At 38.4% G+C, this 20,528-nt stretch overlaps 2 protein-coding genes and 1 pseudogene across 4 annotated transcripts in view; 2 read left to right on the forward strand and 1 right to left on the reverse strand.

Moving 5' to 3' along the window:
* Positions 1-6,549, forward strand: part of USP8 (ubiquitin specific peptidase 8) — a 101,076-nt gene extending 94,527 nt beyond the window's left edge. For all 3 annotated transcript variants that reach the window (XM_027096657.1, XM_027096655.1, XM_027096656.1), the window contains 3 exons: positions 497-639; positions 3,352-3,484; positions 3,653-6,549. In XM_027096657.1, coding sequence (XP_026952458.1) covers positions 497-639; positions 3,352-3,484; positions 3,653-3,838 — 462 coding nt within the window. In that variant the 3' untranslated portion in view covers positions 3,839-6,549. The remainder of the gene's footprint in view (positions 1-496; positions 640-3,351; positions 3,485-3,652) is intronic.
* The window catches only part of USP50 (ubiquitin specific peptidase 50), a 29,590-nt gene continuing 14,609 nt past the window's right edge, over positions 5,548-20,528 (reverse strand). Inside the window, exon 6 of the mRNA XM_027096664.1 lies at positions 5,548-5,739. Within this exon, the coding sequence (XP_026952465.1) occupies positions 5,548-5,739 (192 nt within the window). The remainder of the gene's footprint in view (positions 5,740-20,528) is intronic.
* LOC113614816 (acyl-coenzyme A thioesterase 9, mitochondrial pseudogene) lies at positions 15,961-17,710 on the forward strand (annotated as a pseudogene).

Consider the following 20,528-nt stretch of genomic DNA (forward strand, 5'->3'; position numbering starts at 1 on the left):
CTTTTAGAGTTAATAATGTTTTTTAAAGTTTGTATTTATTGAAGAAGTTTTAAAAGTTAATTTGGAAAATTGTATGTTGACTTTAATTTAGGTAACAGTTTTATAGGAATTTGCTCTACATGGGTATGTCAAATAAATGTGTTTTGCAGACAACAGCGGTGTGATTTAGAGAGCTTGTTGACACCCTTTAGTGTTGGCTTCCTGTTAGTCAGAACTTCCGAGCCACCAGGTAGAAGTTCCTCAGTGCTCTCAGGGCATGCAGGACTTCTTCCCTCCACCATTGGCAGCACCACCACTCGCCACACTCTTTGTCACTGTCAGCTCCCATCTGGGTCTGCATCCCTCACTAGATCATAAACTTTGTGGGGGCAGGAACTGTTTTGTAATAGTTTACTGTTGTATTCCTCATGCCTGGCAGAGTAACTTATTGAATAGATGCTCAGGAATACTGTGTTGAAAGTATTAACAAGTATCTACTACTTGTTTTTGCCTCTAGGATTGCCTTAGATTATTTTCCAAAGAAGAAAAACTCACAGATAACAACAGGTTTTACTGCAGTCATTGCAGAACTCGACGGGATTCGCTAAAAAAGATAGAAATCTGGAAGTTGCCACCCGTACTTTTAGTGCATCTGAAACGGTAAAAGGGACACATTTTTCTTAGTGTTTAGTACTTTTTAGATGAAGGACTTCTAAGTCTTTTATTCTAAACACTTTGTTTTACTACCTGCTTAGGATGTATAAGAAAGGAAGATCATCTGGTTAGGGTATCTCTAGGGAAACTAGGCAGAAATGATGAGATTCTAGTTCACCTTAGTGTTTGTAATAACAGGGCAAAGTGACAGCATCACTCTTTCATATAATTCTGTTTTTAAAAATCTGTGAAACTAGTGGGGAGGGATAGATTGGGAGTTTGAAATTGACATGTACACACTGCTATATTTAAAATGGATAACCAAGAGAATTCCCTGGTTTCCCAGTGGTTAGGACTCTGCACTTTCACTGCTGAGGGTGTGGGTTCAGTCCCTGGTCGGGAAATTAAGATCCTACAAGCCACGCAGTACAGCCAAAAAAATTAAAAATAAAAAATAAATAGATAATGAGTAAGGACCGACTGTAGAGCACAGGGAACTCTGCTCAATATTCTATAATAACCTAAATGGGAAAAGAATTTGAAAAAGGATAGATACATGTATATGTGTAACTGAATCACTTTGCTGTACACCCAAAACTAACACACATTGTTAATCAATGATAATCCAATATAAAATTTTAAAAATAAAATCAGTGAAACTAAATTATTGCATTTCAAATATGAAAATTTTAAATCATTACAAAGCATTCAGTGAAAATGTATAAAAATAATGTTATACAATATAACTAACACACTATTAGATAAAATTTATCATTCAAACAATATAGTAAACATAAAAAATACTGTGCTGAAAATGAAATATATGAGTTTTTTTAAAGTATAATTTTTAAAGATAAAACATTAAGGATGCCATTGTAGAGTGCAGACATATTTTTGCCCATATTTTTCCAGCCAATGAAAAAGATCTGGACCTATAGCAGTAGAAGAATAATGGCGAGAGAGTTGTAAAACATGTGCCAGGTCTTTTGCTCTGATTCTTTGTCTTTATGGTATCCATCTGTGGAGTGACAACTTTAAGTCATTTTTTGGAAAAACTTTAAAAGGAAGTTTCATCTGTTTATTGAGAGCTCTAATTTTTGTTTCAAAGAAAGCATTTCTTTTTAATTTTTTGTTTCATCTTATATTATTGGAGATTCTTAGGCAGTTATTTATGTTAATTTCCACATTGATATATTCAAATTCCTCTTGTGTAAATTTTCTAACAAAAGCTTATATCAGTTGTCCTTTTCTGCTTCTTGCAGATTGTGGAGGTATAAACAACATTCTATAAATGATTACACATTTGTTCTGTTAAGATTTTTAATGCTGTGTATTACTCTTGGAGAATATCTAAAAGTATAAATGGTTCAGAGTTCATTTTTTAAAAAATAATTCTGAAATAACCAGTATTTTGGTGTTTAAAGAAGCAGAATATGTCAGGATAATGGAATGCCATTATTTCAGTCACTAATTTATGTGCTTGCAATTACCAGCTCTAGTGTCCCCAAAAGTACAAGCTTAAATCTAGAGCAGCTCTCCTCTGTCATTCCTCTGTACTTTTGTGGTGATTAGCATTATAAATGGGGGTTTTCATAACTTTTTACCTTTGTAGAAGACTAATCTAATAGCTTTAGCTGGGTCTACGGATTAAGGGACCAAGGTATGGCCCTACCTCTACCACTCTAGCTGTTTGACCTGCGGTTAGACATTTAACTCATTATTGATGGGGGATTTTTGCAGAAACTAACGCCTGCGGCTGGCGATTTGTTATGTAAATGAATATTGAAATGCCTACAGTCAATACGTTCGGGTAACAAAAGACGTATTAATACGTCTCTGGTCAATAATGTGTTAATATCTGTGTACGGCAGTTTCTTCATTTGTAAAACAAATGAAACCAAGTACAGCAAGTCCCCTATATACGAACGAGTTCTGTTCTGAGAGTGCATCTGTAAGTCCAATTCATTTGTAAGTCCAACAAAGGTAGCCTAGGTACCCAACTAACTCCACTATATAGTAATAGGCGTTACTGTAATAGGTTTATAATACTTTTCACACAAATAATACATAAAAAACAAACACAAAAAATAAAACAGGGCTTCCCTGGGGGTGCAGTGGTTGAGAGTCTGCCTGCCGATGCAGGGGACACGGGTTCGTGCCCCGGTCCGGGAAGATCCCACATGCCGCGGAGCCTGCACGTCCGGAGCCTGTGCTCTGCAACGGGAGAGGCCACAACAGTGAGAGGCCCGCGTACCACAAAAAAATAAAATAAAATATTTTTAATCTTACAGTATAGTACCTTGAAAAGTATAGTAGTACAGTACAACAGCTGGCATACACGGGCACATTCACGTCTTTGGAAGTTCACAATTTGAAGATTCGTATGTAGGGGACTTACGTTATCTTTTTCTTCTTCTTTTTTTCTCTTCTTTTTTTCTTTTTTGGCTGCACCATGCGGCATGTGGGATCTTAGTTCCCCAACCACGGATCGATCCCACGCCCCGTACATTGGAAGCGCTGAGTCTTAACCTCTGGACCACCAGGGAAGTCCCAAACCAGGTGTCTTTAACAGGTCCCTCCACTATTAAAATTCTGATTGTGTGTTTGAAATGGATTTTATGGTCCTGTCTAAAAATCTGGATTGTTAATGAATGAATTAGGGTTCATTCTGATGTCTTTGGTCTGTCAGTGTAATTGCTGTAATGTTATGCTCTACAGTTTTTCCTATGATGGCAGATGGAAGCAAAAATTACAGACATCTGTGGACTTCCCATTAGAAAATCTTGACTTGTCACAGTATGTTATTGGTCCAAAGAACAATTTGAGGAAATATAACTTGTTTTCTGTTTCGGTAAGTATCTCATTAAACTAAATACAGTTTCTTTAGAAGCAAACTAAAAAACCCAGTTTCAAGTGGTTCCTTACCTCATAGGAAAGTAAGAGCAACATAAGTCTTTGAAATTATTGACATATTTTAAATAATTCAATTTGATTTGATTTTCTGTCTTGTTTGGCACAGAATCACTATGGTGGGCTGGATGGAGGCCACTACACTGCCTATTGTAAAAATGCAGCAAGACAGCGGTGGTTTAAATTTGATGATCATGAAGTTTCTGATATTTCCGTTTCTTCTGTGAAATCTTCAGCAGCTTATATCCTCTTTTATACGTCATTGGGACCACGAGTAACTGATGTAGCCACATAAGGAGAAGTAGGTTATAAGCTAGTTATCTTTTAACAGGCTGAGCAACACAATTCTTGAAATGCTTAAAGATTCTGGATAGCTATAGCTGGCCATTTAAAGGAATTCTAGGACAGTGAGAGTTGTGTTACTATACCATATACTTCAGGTCAGTGCTATTATCAAACAACTGACCAAGCACATTTAACGAGTATTGCAGTAAGCATTCCTTACAGGTACCATTTATTTCAAAACAACTTTTTTAGTTTGCTCCAAAGTTAAAATAATTAGCTAAGCATAATTATTCTACTGGTCTAAAAACCATTGTATCCTTTATTTTCCTTTTTACTGTTATGGCCTTTTCACATTTCTAAATCCCAGCTTGATCTATGAATACTCTAGAATGATGTAAAACAGATAGGAATGTATGTGTATATATTTATTGCACACTTGCACATCAAATCGATGTACATAGTATAAGATGTGGTCCTTTTGTGAAGCCTAGAACTCAGAGGATTGCTTTTTTTTTTTTCTTTCCTTTTGGCCTATTCTGAGTAATTGCAGTGCTTTCTTAGGCAAATGACAGGGCAAAGCTATTTTTCTGTTGGCTTTGGGCTGTATTTGTGCACTAAATCTTTATTCTAAAAAAATAAATGGAAAGTTTTCTTTAATTTTTTAAATGAGAATTTTCATTTACACCTACATTAAAATCTTAATGAGAAAAATAATTTAAAACCCTGTAAGTGTTCTGTCTTTAATTTTATATTATTAAACATAGAACAGTAGAATTACAGATTTTATACATACACTCTTTATACCACTACAATGACTTAAAATTTAGTACACTTATTCCTTTGCATCACTTGATTCCACTCATCCTTTACCTTGACCCTGAACTGCACATAGCACTTATGATGCGCTCAGAGTTGGGAGTCAGAGTAAAATACAAATAACTTAATGCCCAGACTCATTCTATCAAGAGTAGTAGAATTCTTAGGATTAAGATAAAAAGAGATGAGTCAGACATGACTGCAAAGTGAACTGCATTATAAACCACATCTTTACAAAGTGATGTATTAAAAGGGATAGAGGAGCTTAGAATTTATCATTTACCTCAGGGACTTGGTTGTTATAGGTAAAGTCAATATATAAATATAAAAACAAGATTCTAAAGGTGCTTCTGAAAGATGTCACCATTAGTGGACACTCAGGAAGAAGATGAAAGGAAGGTGTTGAATTGTGAAACTGACAACTTTTCATGTTCTACAATTAGTCTGAGAGATTATAGTTTCTTGCCTAAATTATCTGAACAATTAAATATTTTCAAATCACATTCCTAACCTCACAGAGCCACTTGAACAAAAGTTATTTTGGTTTAGCTCCATGAAGTATCTTTGGAAAATAATTTGTTGGATATATATAATTATTATGAGATAGTTTATGATAAAAATACACACTAATAAACACTGTACTTTGAAACCTGAACATAATACTTATAATCTGATTGCTGTGAAGGTCCCCATTCATTAGCATTGCATCATTTTCATGCTGCCTTTTTCAGTGGGCCAGGACCCATCTTTTTATAGACTTACCTTGTGAAGGTTGCGTAACATTCCAGAAAGACTTAAAAATGTCAGTGAGGCAAGTAAGTTGCAAGAGTTTTAATGACAAAGCAAAACTTAAGTACCAGGTTCTAATTGCTAGTTTTGCAATTTTCAGGAAACACCATTTTCCTAACTCTTGCGTTTTTGTATAGGTATAGAAAAGGGCTGGCAGCTATAGAATAGGAGATATGCTGTAGCAGTTTGAACTGAAGTATCTGGAATCTCACTGACTCGTGTGTCATCAAAGTTATACCAGGCGTGAGTCACTGAGTTTTTGCAGAAAGCAGTGTAGTGGCCACCATCCAGATCACCAGAGTGGTTCTAGGGGAGAAGGGAATGTCACACAGTATTTATATCTGAATACTTTAAATATTAGAACCCAAATGATAGGGCCAAGAAATATTTTTATAATTGTCCCTTATACTGGATTAAAAGCTAAATCATACATTATGTTAAATTATACATATAGCCTGACGACTGGTATATTTTTCATGTCACTGAAATGGTTATATATTGTGTCCATCGATTATTTAATAGACTGTGAATGAAATAGGATAGTATTTGGCATCTTCTAATATTTATCAGTTAGTTAATACTTACTGAGCACCAACTGTACATAGAGTATTAAACATCAAAGGAAATTTTAAAATAAGAAAATAGTCATGTTTCCTAAATGAGCTTATAGTTTAATTTTGAAGACAGTCTAAGATAGACATGAAAAAAGATATTTAACATTGGAACAAGACATTAAAACAACTGCATACTGCTACCACACAATTTGAGGAGGTTGTACAGCAACAGCTCCCTTGGTCATCCAAGGCCCAAAAAAGAACCTGTTCTATTCTCTTTTTCCCATGTCTTCCCTAACCCAGTAAAGCAATGTTTGAAACAAAGGCATTGGAGAACCTCACTTCTCAGAAGGTGGTATGGCATAGAGCAGGGGTTGACAAACCATTTGCACATGGGTCAAAGCCAGCCTGCTGCCTGTTTTTATATGGCCTGTGAACTGAGAATGCATTTTATATTTTTATATGGTTGAAAAAAATCAGAAGAATAATATTTTGTGATGTGTGAAAATTATATGAACTTCAGATTTTTCAATGTCCTTAAATAAAGTTTTATGGGATCACAGCCATGCTCACTTGTTTATGTTTTTAAGTGGCTGCTTTCACACTACAACTGTAAAGTTGAATAGTTACAAGAGAGACTATAGAATACATGGCCTGCAAATCCTAAAATATTTACTATCTAGCTTTTTAAGTTTGTTGACCCCTGGGGTAGAGGGAAGAAAATGGATTTTTCTAGTCAGTTCTATGAATTCAGCTCTAATACTGCACAATGACCTTAAGGAAATTATTTAACCTTTCTGAGCTTTAATTCCCCTATCTTTTAAAATGGGTAATAAGACCTTGTCTTATACAACTACTGTCTCTCTTATAGTGCTAGCACATAGGAGGTACTTATTAAGTGTTCCCTTAGACCTTCATCTTCCCCACATCTCCTGTTAACTCTTAGAGAAATATCCCAAAGCTGACATTTTAAAGATTCAGACTCTGGTCCTGGTCTTGGCCATGTGACCTTAAGCTGATATGCTTAAAATTCCTTATTTATAAAATGGTGCCCATAATAGTGTGATGTAATTTGAGAAAAACAAAACATCTGGTGGATCCAGATGATGAAGTAATGTTCTAAAGTGACTACACAGATTATGGCTGGAATATGTTCTGTTCTGATGACAATGTAAACAAACAAAATTGACATAGTAGAATAGGGCAGGGTGAAGCATCATTCTAGACTTCCATTCTCAGTAATTTTGGCAATTAGCTAGCCTGAAAGCCTTAGTTATGAAACTGTAAAGAATGCTCGATAGGGACTTCCCTGGTGGCAGAGTGGTTAAGAAACTGCCTGCCAATGCAGGGGACACAGGTTCGAGCCCTGGTCCAGGAAGATCCCACATGCCGCAGAGCAACTAAGCCCATACACCACAACTACTGAGCCTGCACTCTACATCCCACAAGCCACAGCTACTGAGTCCACGCACCTAGAGCCCATACTCAGCAACAAGAGAAGCCACCGCAATGAGAAGCCCATGCACCACAACGAAGGGTAGCCCCTGCACACCATAACTAGAGAAAGCCCATGCGCAGCAACGAAGACTCAACCAGCCAAAAAAAAAAAGAATGCTGGATAAAACATGGTAAATACCCTTTGAAATATATGGCTAACTTTAAAGATTGTATAGTGAGAGTAATCTCCAGGGTCCAAGAACAGAGTAAATAAAAGATGAGCATGATGTGTGGTTAATGCTGTGACTGCCTGAGAGCAAAGACAGTTTCTGGTCCCTGGAACCACAGTGCTTGGGTTTTAAAGGTCACACAAGGGCTGGAGGTAAAGTCCTAAGTCCCTGCAAGGTGAGGAGTTGGATTGAAATCCACACACATAGCCACAACCTCTTAAAGAGAGGCACCCTCAATAAAAGAATAAACTAGGGGGGGGAACAAATCCACCCTCCAGTGCTTAGCTTAGCTTAGGCTTTGGGTACAAAGAATAAAAGTCATTCCTGGAAAGTCGTTACCACAGACCTGGCTTCTCTTTGGTTGGGGATTCAAATTTACACTACTGTGTCTCAGAATCCTGTGAATTTAAGGTAAGAATGAAAAGTGTTTTGGGGTTGCTTGGCAAAAAGAATTACTTTCTGATTGATGCACCTTAATTCAGGCTACACAGGATACCCACATATAAAAACCCAGTGATGATGAACTCACAATTCAGTATTACAGAGCATACAAGGAAACAATTCACCATGAGTAAGAGTTAGAGGGCAATAAATAGCAAGATTAAAAACTCCAAGGGGACGTGGGAAAGATGGCGGAAGAGTAAGACGCGGAGATCACCTTCCTCCCCACAGATACACCAGAAATACATCTACACGTGGAACAACTCCTACAGAACACTACTGAACGCTGGCAGAAGACCTCAGACCTCCCAAAAGGCAAGAAACTCCCCACGTACCTGGGTAGGGCAAAAGAAAAAAGAATAAACAGACGCAAAAGGATAGGGACGGGACCTGCACCAGTGGGAGGGAGCTGTGAAGGAGGAAAGGTTTCCACACACTAGGAAGCCCCTTCGCAGGCGGAAACTGTGGGGGCGGAGGGGGAAAGCTTCGGAGCTGCGGAGGAGAGCACAGCAACAGGGGTGCAGAGGGCAAAGTGGAGAGATACCCGCATGGGGGATCGGTGCCGACCAGCACTCACCAGCCCGAGAGGCTTATCTGCTCACCCACTGGGGCGGGCGGGGGCTGGGAGCTGAGGCTCAGGCTTCAGTTGGAGCGCAGGGAGAGTCCTGGGGAGCGCAGGGAGAGAGGCCTGGGATTGGCGGCGTGAACACAGCCTGCAGGGTGTTAGTGCACCACAGCTAGCCGGGAGGGAGTCCAGGGAAAAGTCTGGACCTGCCGAAGATGCAAAAGACTTTTCCTTCCCTCTCTGTTTCCTGGTGCGCAAGGAGAGGGGATTAAGAGCGCTGCTTAAAGGAGCTCCAGAGACGGGCGCGAGCCGCGGCTAAAAGCGCGGACCCCAGAGACAGGCAGGAGACGCTAAGGCTGCTGCTGCCGCCACCAGAAGCCTGTGTGCGAGCACAGGTAACTATCCACAACCCCCTTACAGGGAGCCTGTGCAGCTCACCGCTGACAGGGTCCCGTGATCCAGGAACAACTTCTCCGGGAGAACGCACTGTACGCCTCAGGCTGGTGCAACGTCATGCTGGCCTCTGCCTCCGCAGGCTCGCCCCGCACTCCGTGCCCCTCCCTCCCCCGCGGCCTGAGTGAGCCGGAGACCCTGAATCAGCGGCTCCTTTAACCCCGTCCTGTCTGAGCGAAGAACAGACGACCTCCGGCAACCTACACGCAGATGTGGGGCCAAATCCAAAGCAGAGCCCAGGGAGCTGTGAGAACAAAGAAGAGAAAGGGAAATCTCTCCCAGCAGCCTCAGAAGCAGTGGATTAAAGCTCCACAATCAACTTGATGTACGCTGCATCTGTGGAATACATGAATAGACAATGAATCATCCCAAATTGAGGAGGTGGACTTTGAGAGCAAGATTTATGATTTTTTTCCCCTTTTCCTCTTTTTGTGAGTGTGTATGTGTATGCTTCTGTGTGAGATTTTGTCTGTATAGCTTTGCTTCCACCATTTGTCCTACGGTTCTATCTGTCCGTTTTATTTTCTTCTTCTTTTAAAAAAATTTTTTTTCTTAATACTTATTTTTTATTTTAATAACTTTATTTTATCTTATTTTATTTTATCTTCTTTATTCTTTCCTTCCTTTCCTCCTTCCTTCCTCCCTCCCTCTCTCTCTCTCTCTCTCTTCCTTCCTTCCTTCCTTCCTTCCTTTCTTGCTTGCTTGCTTGCTTTTTCTCCCTTTTATTCTGAGCCGTGTGGATGAAAAGCTCTTGCTGCTGCAGCCAGGAGTCAGTGCTGTGCCTCTGAGGTGGGAGAGCCAATTTCAGGACACTGGTCCACAAGAGACCTCCCAGCTCCACATAATATCAAACAGCGAAAATCTCCCAGAGATCTCCATCTCAACGCCAGCACCCAGCTTCACTCAACGACCAGCAAGCCACAGTGCTGGACACCCTATGGCAAACAACTAGCAAGACAGGAACACAACCCCACCCATTAGCAGAGAGGCTGCCTAAAATCATAAGTCCACAAACACCCCAAAACACACCACCAGACATGGACCTGCCCACTAGAAAGACAAGATCCAGCCTCATCCATCACAACACAGGCACTAGTCCCCTCCACCAGGAAGCCTACACAACCCACTGAACCAACCTTAGGCACTGGGGACAGACACAAAAAACAACAGGAACTATGAACCTGCAGCCTACAAAAAGGAGACCCCAAACACAGTAAGATAAGCAAAAGGAGAAGACAGAAAAACACACAGCAGATGAAGGAGCAAGATAAAAATGCACCAGACCTAACAAATGAAGAGGAAATAGGCAGTCTACCTGAAAAAGCATTCAGAAAAATGATAGTAAAGATGATCCAAAATCTTGGAAATAGAACAGGCAAAATGCAAAAAACATTTAACAAGGACCTAGAAGAACTAAAGATGAAACAAGCAACGATGAACAACACAATAAATGAAATTTAAAATACTCTAGATGGGATCAATAGCAGAATAACTAAGGCAGAAGAATGGATAAGTGACCTGGAAGATAAAATAGTGGAAGTAACTACTACGGAGCAGAATAAAGAAAAAGGAACAAAAAGAACTGAGGACAGTCTCAGAGACCTCTGGGACAACATTAACCACACCAACACTCGAATTATAGGGGTTCCAGAAGAAGAAGAGAAAAAGAAAGGGACTGAGAAAATATTTGAAGAGATTATAGTTGAAAACTTCCCTAATGTGGGAAAGGAAATAGTTAATCAAGTCCAGGAAGCATAGAGAGTCCCATACAGGATAAATCCAACGAGAAATATGCCAAAACACATATTAATCAAACTTTCAAAAACTAAATACGAAGAGAACATATTAAAAGCAGCAAGGGAAAAACAACAAATAACACACAAGGGAATCCCCATAAGGTTAACAGCTGATCTTTCAGCAGAAACTGCAAGCCAGAAGGGAGTGGCAGGACATATTTAAAGTGATGAAGGAGAAAAACCTGCAACCAAGATTACTCTACCCAGCAAGGATCTCATTCAGATTTGATGGAGAAATTAAAACCTTTACAGACAAGCAAAAGCTGAGAGAGTTCAGCACCACCAAACCAGCTTTACAACAAATGCTAAAGGAACTTCTCCAGGCAAGAAACACAAGGAAGGAAAGACCTACAATAACGAGCCCAAAACAATTAAGAAAATGGGAATAGGACATACATATTGATAATTACCTTAAATGTAAACGGACTAAATGCTCCCAACAAAAGACACACATTGCCTGAATGGATACAAAAACAAGACCCATATATATGCTGTCTACAAGAGACCCACTTCAGACATAGTGACACATACAGATGAAAGTAAGGGGATGGAAAAAGATATTCCATGCAAATGGAAACCAAAAGAAAACTGGATTAGCAATTCCCATATCAGACCAAATAGACTTTAAAATAAAGACTATTAGAAGAGACAAAGAAGGACACTACATAATGATCAAGGGATCGATCCAAGAAGAAGATATAACAATTGTAAATATTTATGCACCCAACATAGGAGCACCTCAATACATAAGGCAAATACTAACAGCCATAAAAGGGGAAATCGACAGTAACACATCATAGTAGGGGACTTTAACACCCCACTGTCACCAATGGACAGATCATCCGAAATGAAAATAAATAAGGAAACACAGCTTTAAATGATACATTAAACACGATGGACTTAATTGATATTTATATGGCATTCCATCCAAAAACAACAGAATACACATTTTTCTCAAGTGCTCATGGAACATTCTCCAGGATAGATCATATCTTGGGTCACAAATCATGCCTTGGTAAATTTAAGGACATTGAAATTGTATCAAGTATCTTTTCCGAACACAACGCTATGAGACTAGATATCAATTACAGGAAAAATTCTGTAAAAAATACAAACACATGGAGGCTAAACAATACACTACTTAATAACGAAGTGATCACTGAAGAAATCAAAGAGGAAATAAAAAAATACCTAGAAACAAATGACAATGGAGACACGACGACCCAAAACCTATGGGATGCAGCAAAAGCAGTTCTAAGAGGGAAGTTTATAGCAATACAATCCTACCTTAAGAAACAGGAAACATCTCGAATAAACATCCTAACCTTGCACCTAAAGCAATTAGAGAAAGAAGAATGAAAAAACCCCAAAGTTAGCAGAAGGAAAGTAATCATAAAAATCAGATCCGAAATAAATGAAAAATAAATGAAGGAAATGATAGCAAAGATCAATAAAACTAAAAGCTGGTTCTTTGAGAAGATAAACAAAATTGATAAACCATTAGCCAGACTCATCGAGAAGGGAGAAGACTCAAATCAATAGAATTAGAAATGAAAAAGAAGTAACAACTGACACTGCAGAAATACAAAGGATCATGAGAAATTACTACAAGCAAATCTATGCCAATAAAATGGACAACCTGGAAGAAATGGACAAATTCTTAAAAATGCACAACCTGCCACGACCGAATCAGGAAGAAATAGAAAATATGAACAGACCAATCACAAGCACTGAAATTGAAACTGTGACTAAAAATCTTCCAACAAACAAAAGTCCAGGACCAGATGGCTTCAAAGGTGAATTCTATCAAACATTTAGAGAAGAGCTAACACCTATCCTTCTCAAACTCTTCCAAAGTATATCAGAGGGAGGAACACTCGCAAACTCATTGTACGAGGCCACCATCACCCTGATACCAAAACCAGACAAGGATGTCACAAAGAAAGCAAACTACAGGCCAATATCACTGACGAACATAGATGCAAAAATCCTCAACAAAATACTAGCAAACAGAATCCAACAGCACATTAAAAGAATCACACACCATAATCAAGTGTGGTTTATTCCAGGAATGCAAGGATTCTTCAGTATACACAAATCATAATCAACGTGATACACCATATTAACAAACTGAAGGAGAAAATCCATATGATCATCTCAATAGATGCAGAGAAAGCTTTCAACAAAATTCAACACCCATTTATGATAAAAACCCTGCAGAAAGTAGGCATAGAGGGAACTTTCCTCAACATAATAAAGGCCATATATAACAAACCCACAGCCAACATAATCCTCAATGGTGAAAAACTGAAAGCATTTCCACTAAGATCAGGAACAAGACAAGGTTGCCCACTCTTACCACTCTTATTCAACATAGTTTTGGAAGTTTTAGCCACAGCAATCAGAGAAGAAAAAGAAATAAAAGGAATCCAAATCAGAAAAGAAGAAGTAAAACTGTCACTGTTTGCAGATGACATGATACTATACATAGGAAATCCTAAAGATGCTACCTGAAAACTACTAGATCTAATCAATGAATTTGGTAAAGTAGCAGGATATAAAATTAATGCACAGAAATCTCTGGCATTCCTATACACTAATGATGAAAAATCTGAAAGTGAAATCAAGAAAACACTCCCATTTACCATTGCAACAAAAAGAATAAAATATCTAGGAATAAACCTACCTAAGGAGACAAAAGACCTGTATGCAGAAAATTATAAGACACTGATGAAAGAAATTAAAGATGATACAAATAGATGGAAAGATATACCATGTTCTTGGATTGGAAGAATCAACATTGTGAAAACGACTCTAGTACCCAAAGCAATCTACAGATCCAATGCAATCCGAATCAAACTACCACTGGCATTTTTCACAGAACTAGAACAAAAAATTTCATAATTTGTATGGAAACACAAAAGACCCCGAATAGCCAAAGCAATATTAAGAACGAAAAACGGAGCTGGAGGCATCAGGCTCCCTTACTTCAGACTATACTACAAAGCTACAGTAATCAAGACAGTATGGTACTGCCACAAAAACGGAAAGATAGATCAATGGAACAGGAAAGAAAGCCCAGAGATAAACCCACGTACATATGGTCACCTTATCTTTGATAAAGGAGGCAGGAATGTACAGTGGAGAAAGGACAGCCTCTTCAATAAGTGGTGCTGGGAAAGCTGGACAGGTACATGTAAAAGTATGAGATTAGATCACTCCCTCACACCATACACAAAAATAAGCTCAAAATGGATTAAAGAACTAAAATGTAAGGCCAGAAACCATCAAACTCTTAGAGGAAAACATAGGCAGAACACTGACATAAATCACAGCAAGATCCTTTTTGACCCACCTCCTAGAGAACAGGAAATAAAAACAAAAATATACAAAAGGGACCTAATGAAACTTCAAAGCTTTTGCACAGCAAAGGAAACCATAAACAAGACCAAAAGACAACCCTCAGAATGGGAAAAAATATTTGCAAATGAAGCAACTGACAAAGGATTAATCTCCAAAATTTATAAGCAGCTCATGCAGCTCAATAATAAAAAAAAACCCAATCCAAAAATGGGCAGAAGATATTTCTAAATAGACATTTCTAAATAGATATTTCTACAAAAAAGATATACAGACTGCCAACAAACACATGAAAGAATGCTCAACATGATTAATCATTAGAGAAATGCAAATCAAAACTACAATGAGATATCATCTCACAGCAGTCAAAATGGCCATCATCAAAAAATCTAGGAACAATAAATGCTGGAGAAGGTGTGGAGAAAAGGCAACATTCCTGCACTGCTGGCGGGAATGTGAATTGGTAAAGCCACTATGGAGAACAGTATGGAGGTTCCTTAAAAAACTACAAATAGAACTACCATATGACCCAGAAATCCCACTACTGGGCATATACCCTGAGAAAACCATAATTCAAAAAGAGTCATGTACCAAAATGTTCATTGCAGCTCTATTTGCAATAGCCCAGAGATGGAAACAACCTACATGTCCATCATCGGATGAATGGATAAAGAAGATGTGGCACATATATACAATGAAATATTACTCAGCCATAAAAAGAAACGAAATTGAGCTATTTGTAATGAGGTGGATGGACCTAGAGTCTGTCACACAGAGTGAAGTAAGTCAGAAAGAGAAAGACAAATACCATATGCTAACACATATATATGGAATTTAAGAAAAAAATTGTCATGAAGAACCTTGGGGTAAGACAGGAATAAAGACACAGACCTACTAGAGAATGTACTTGAAGATATGGGGAGGGGGAAGGGTAAGCTGTGACAAAGCGAGAGAGTGGCATGGACATATATACACTACCAAACATAAAATAGATAGCTAGTGGGAAGTAGCTGCATAGCACAGGGAGATCAGCTCGGTGCTTTGTGACCACCTAGAGGGATGGGATAGGGAGGGTGGGAGGGAGGGAGATGCAAGAGGGAAGAGATATGGGAACATACGTATATGCATAACTGATTCACTTTGTTATAAAGCAGAAACTAACACACCATTGTAAAGCAATTATACTCCAATAAAGATGTAAAAAATAAATAAATAAATAAGAACAAAAAAAACTCCAAGGACTTTAGGTAATAGAGACTATACAGAGAGTATATAGACATTTAAGAAAAGGAAGCAAACTGAAAACCTAAAAAGAACTTTCAGAAATGATAAATACTTGAAATTAAAAATTTAATGTAGTGAGTAAATAGTACATAGAATTGAAGAGAGAATGAATAAACTATAGAAACAAAACAGGAAATTACCCTGAGTGTAGTAGCAACGAGACGCTGAATGAGAGACTTCCCTGGTGGCACAGTGGTTAAGAATCCGCCTGGCAGTGCAGGTGACATGGGTTCAAGCCCTGGTCCGGGAAGATCCCACATGCTGCAGAGCAAGTAAGCCCGTGTGCCACAGCTACTAAGCCTGCACTCCACAAGCCACAACTACTGAAGCCTGCATGCCTAGAGCCTGTGCTCCACAACAAGAGAAGCCACCACAATGAGAAGCCTACACAGCGCAACAAAGAGTATCCCCCATTCGCCGCAACTAAAGAAAGCCTGCGCACAGCAACAAAGACCCAATGCAGCCATAAATAAATACATAAATAAATAAATAAAGTTGAATGAGAACATTCAGTATATGTCTTGTAGAAGTTCTAGAGAATATAGGAGCAAAACAGTATTGAAAGTGATAATGACTAGAAATGATTAATGAAAGGCATGAATCTTCAAATTTAGGAAATACAGTGAACCAAGGATAAATAAAAATAATACTGCAAGACAACAAATACAAAGAGAAAAGTTTTTAAAGCAACAAGAAAAAAAGATTACCTACAAAAGAATAAAATGATGGTAGAACTCCATGGCGGCCTTATAAACAGAAATAATAAAATTGTTTCAAAATGATAAAAGAAAGTCATCTAGAATTTGGTCTCTAGTTAAATTATTCAAGAATCAAAGTAAACTAAAGACTTTTTCAGTCAAAGACTTGGGAGACTTCAGGATAAGAGACCCTTGTTGAAAAGTCTACTGAAATATGTCCTACACAAATAAATAAAATTGAATACAAATGAAAAAGTAATATATAAGAGAGATTAGTTTGCAAGAAGGTTGGTAAAGATTCTGGTAAATCTAGCCTGCCCCTGCCCCCTCCCGTGGCCACACTGCAAGGGTGCGGTCCTGGTGAGCAAGGTACAGTCTGGTGCCTGCTATCCTTCTCCCTCTCCTGCCATCCATTGCCTCAACTTCCCTCCACCGACCGGCACGCAGAGCCCAGGTCTGTGGTCATGTGCGTGGCGGCAGGCAAGCGTGATGAGGCGGGCAGTGCTGCAGCTTTGTATGCTGAGTAAAGGGCTCCTTGCTCCCATCAGAGAACTGACTCAAGGATCTCAGAATCCCAAGAAACAGAGAGGCTTCCACATTCATGAAATTCCAGATAAGTTGCAGGAGATAGTAGGAGCATCCACAAACTGGAGAGACCACGTGAAAGCAATGGAGGAAAGAAAATTACTTAATAGTTTTTTTGGCTAAGTCACAGAAAGGACTGCCACCTAAGGAGAATGAAAGACAGTTACATTGAAGTTCTCTTACCTTTGGGCAGTCAGCCTGAATTACAAGAGAAATATTTGACTGTTCAAAACACTGTAAGGTTTGGCAGGATTCTTGAGGATCTTGACAGCTTAGGAGTACTTATTTGCTACATGCACAACAAAAATCATTCAGCTAAGATGTCTCCTTTATCAATAGTTACAGCCCTGGTGGACAGGATTGATATGTGTAAGAAGAGCTTAATTACGCCCAGAACAGGACATCAAGTTCAGTGGCCATGTTAGTTGGGTTGGGAAGACGTCCATGGAAGTGAGGATGCGTATGTTCCAGTTACACCACAGTGAATTTTCCCGTTTTGGATGTGACATTTGTAATGGTGGCCCGTGATTCTGAAAACAAAGGGTGGGCATTTGTAAATCCACTCACCCTTGAAAGCCCAGAGGAAGAAGAGCTCTTTAGACAAGGAGAATTGAACAAGGGGAGAAGGGTCACCTTCAACTCCATGTCATTACTGAAAATGGCTCCCACTGCTGAGGAGAGGACAACCATATATGAGATGTTTCTTAACATGCTGGATCCAAAGACTATAAGTTTTTGAAGTTGGGTTTTGCCTCCTAATGCAGTATGGATGGAGAAACCTTTAGAGAGAGTCATCAAGGAAAAAAAGAGAGAGGGCCCAAATCAATAAAATCACAAATGAAAAAGAAGTTACAACTGACACCACAGAAATACAAAGGATCATGGGACTTACCTGGTGGTTCAGTGGGTAAGACTCCATGCTCCCAATGCAGGGGGCCTGGGTTTGATCCCTGGTCTGGGAATTAGATCCCGCATGCATGCCACAACTAAGAGTCCGCGTGCTGCAACTAAGATGTCTGAATGCCGCAAATAAGAAGCCCTCGTGGTGCAGCTATGAGCCTGCATGCCACAACTAAAAGATCCCGCATGCCACAACTAAAGATCCCACGTGCAGCAACTAAGATCCCAAGTGCCACAACTAAGACTTTTCACAGCCAAAAAAAAAAAAAAAAAGAAGTACAAAGGATCATAAGAGACTACTACAAGCAACTATACACCAATAAAATGGACAGCCTAGGAGAAATGGACAAATTCTTAGAAAGGACAACCTTTCAAGACTGAACCAGCAAGAAATAGAAAATATGAACAGACCAATGACAAGTACTGAAATTGAAACTGTGATTAAAAATCTTCCATCAAACAAAAGTCCAGGACTAGATGGCTTCACAGGTGAATTCTATCAAACATTTAGAGGACAGTTAACATCTACCCTTCTGAAACTCTTCCAAAAAGTTGCAGAAGAAGGAACACTCCCAAGCTCATTCTATGAGGCCACCATCACCCTGGTACCAAAACCACACAAAGATAACACAAAAAAAAGAAAATTAAAGACCTATATCACTGATGAACATAGACACAAAAATTCTCAACAAAATAATAGCAAACTGAATCCAACAACACATTAAGAGGATCATACAACATGATCAAGTGGGATTTATCCCAGAGATGCAAGGATTCTTCAATTTATGCAGATCAGTCAATGTGATACACATATTAATAAATTGAATAATAAAAACCATATGATTATCTCAACAGATGAAGAAAAAGCGCTCAACAAAATTCAACACCCATTTATGATAAAAAAAAAAAAACTCTCCAGTAAGTGGGCATAGAGGGAAACTTCCTCAATATAATAAAGGCAATATATGACAAACCTACAGCAAACATCATTCTCAATGGTGAAAAATTGAAAGCATTTCCTCTAAGATCAGGAAGAAGACAAGGATGTCCACTCTCACCACTATTATTCAACATACTCTTGGAAGTCCTAGCCATGGCAAGCAGAGAAGAAAAAGAAATAAAAGGAATCCAAATTGGAAAAGAAGAAGTAAAACTGTCACTATTTGCAGATGACATGATACTATGCATAGCAAATCTTAAAGATGCTGCCAGAAAACTACTAGAGCTCATAAATGAATTTGGTAAAGTTACAGGATACAAAATTAATACACAGAAATCTCTTAACACATTAAAAGAAACACTCCCAAGCTCATTCTATGAGGCCACCATCACCCTGATACCAAAAACAGACAAAGATATCACACACAAAAAAATTAAAGGACAATATCACTGATGAACAGAGACGTAAAAATCCTCAACAAAATAATAGCAAACCAAAAGATTAGAAAGAGAAATTCCAGAAACAATCTCATTTACCATTGCATCAAAAAGAATAAGATACCAAAAAAAAGAGAATAAAATACCAAGGAATAAACCTACCTAAGGAGGCAAACGACCTGTACTCAGAAAACTATAAGATACTGATGAAAGAAATAAAAGATGACACAACCAGATGGAGAGATATACCATACTCTTGGATTGGAAGAATCAATATTGTGAAAATGACTATACTAGCCAAAGCAATCTACAGATTCCATGCAATCCCTATCAAATTACCAATGGTATTTTTCACATAATTAGAACAATAATTTTACAATTTGTATGGAAACACAAAAGACCATGAATAGCCAAAGCAATCTTGAGAAAGAAAAATGGAGCTGGAAGAATCAGGCTCCCTGACTTCAGACTATACTACAAAGCTACATTCATCAAAGCAGTTGGTACTGACACAAAAACAGAAATATGGATCAGTGGAACAGGATAGAAAGTCCAGAGATAAACCCATGCACCTATGGTTACCTAATCTATGACAAAGGAGGCAACAAAGTACACTGTAGAAAAGACAGTCTCTTCAATAAGTGGTGCTGGGAAAATTGGACAGCTACATGTAAAAGAATGAAATTAGAATGCTCCTTAACACCACACACAAAAATAAACTCAAAATGGATTAAAGACCTAAATGTAAGATCAGACACCATCAAACTCTTAGAGCAAAACATAGGAAGAACACTCTTTGACATAAATTGCAGCAAGATCTTTTTTGATACACCTCCTAGAGTAATACAAATAAAAACAAAAATAAACAAATGGGACCTACATAACATTAAAATCTTTTGAACAGCAAAGGAAACCATAAACAAAACAAAAAGACAACCCTCAGAATGGGAGAAAATATTTGCAAACATAGCAACTGACAAGGAATTAATCTCCAAAATATACTAACAGCTCATGCAGCTCAATATCAAAAAAAGAAACAACTGAACAATAAATGGGTGTAAGATCTAAATACACATTTCTCCAAAGAAGACATACATATGGCCTAAAAGCACATGAGAAAGATGCTCAAAATCACTATTAGAGAAATCAAAACTACAATGAGGTATCACCTCACACTGGTCAGATGGCCATCATCAAAATATCTACAAACAATAAATGGTGGAGAGGATGTGGAGAAAAGGGAACCCTCATACACTGTTGGTAGGAATGTTAATTGGTACAGCCACTATGGAGAACAGTATGGAGGTTCCTTTAAAAACTAAAAATAAAGCTACTGTATGATCCAGCAATCCCATTCCTGGGCATATATCTGGAGAAAGCCATAATTTGAAAAGACACATGCACCCCATTGCTCA

This window comes from Aethalodelphis obliquidens, unplaced genomic scaffold (assembly GCF_003676395.1).
Source record: "Aethalodelphis obliquidens isolate GAN/ISIS:26980383/991018 unplaced genomic scaffold, ASM367639v1 scaffold105, whole genome shotgun sequence".
In the NCBI taxonomy this organism is placed as follows: Eukaryota; Metazoa; Chordata; class Mammalia; order Artiodactyla; family Delphinidae; genus Aethalodelphis; species Aethalodelphis obliquidens.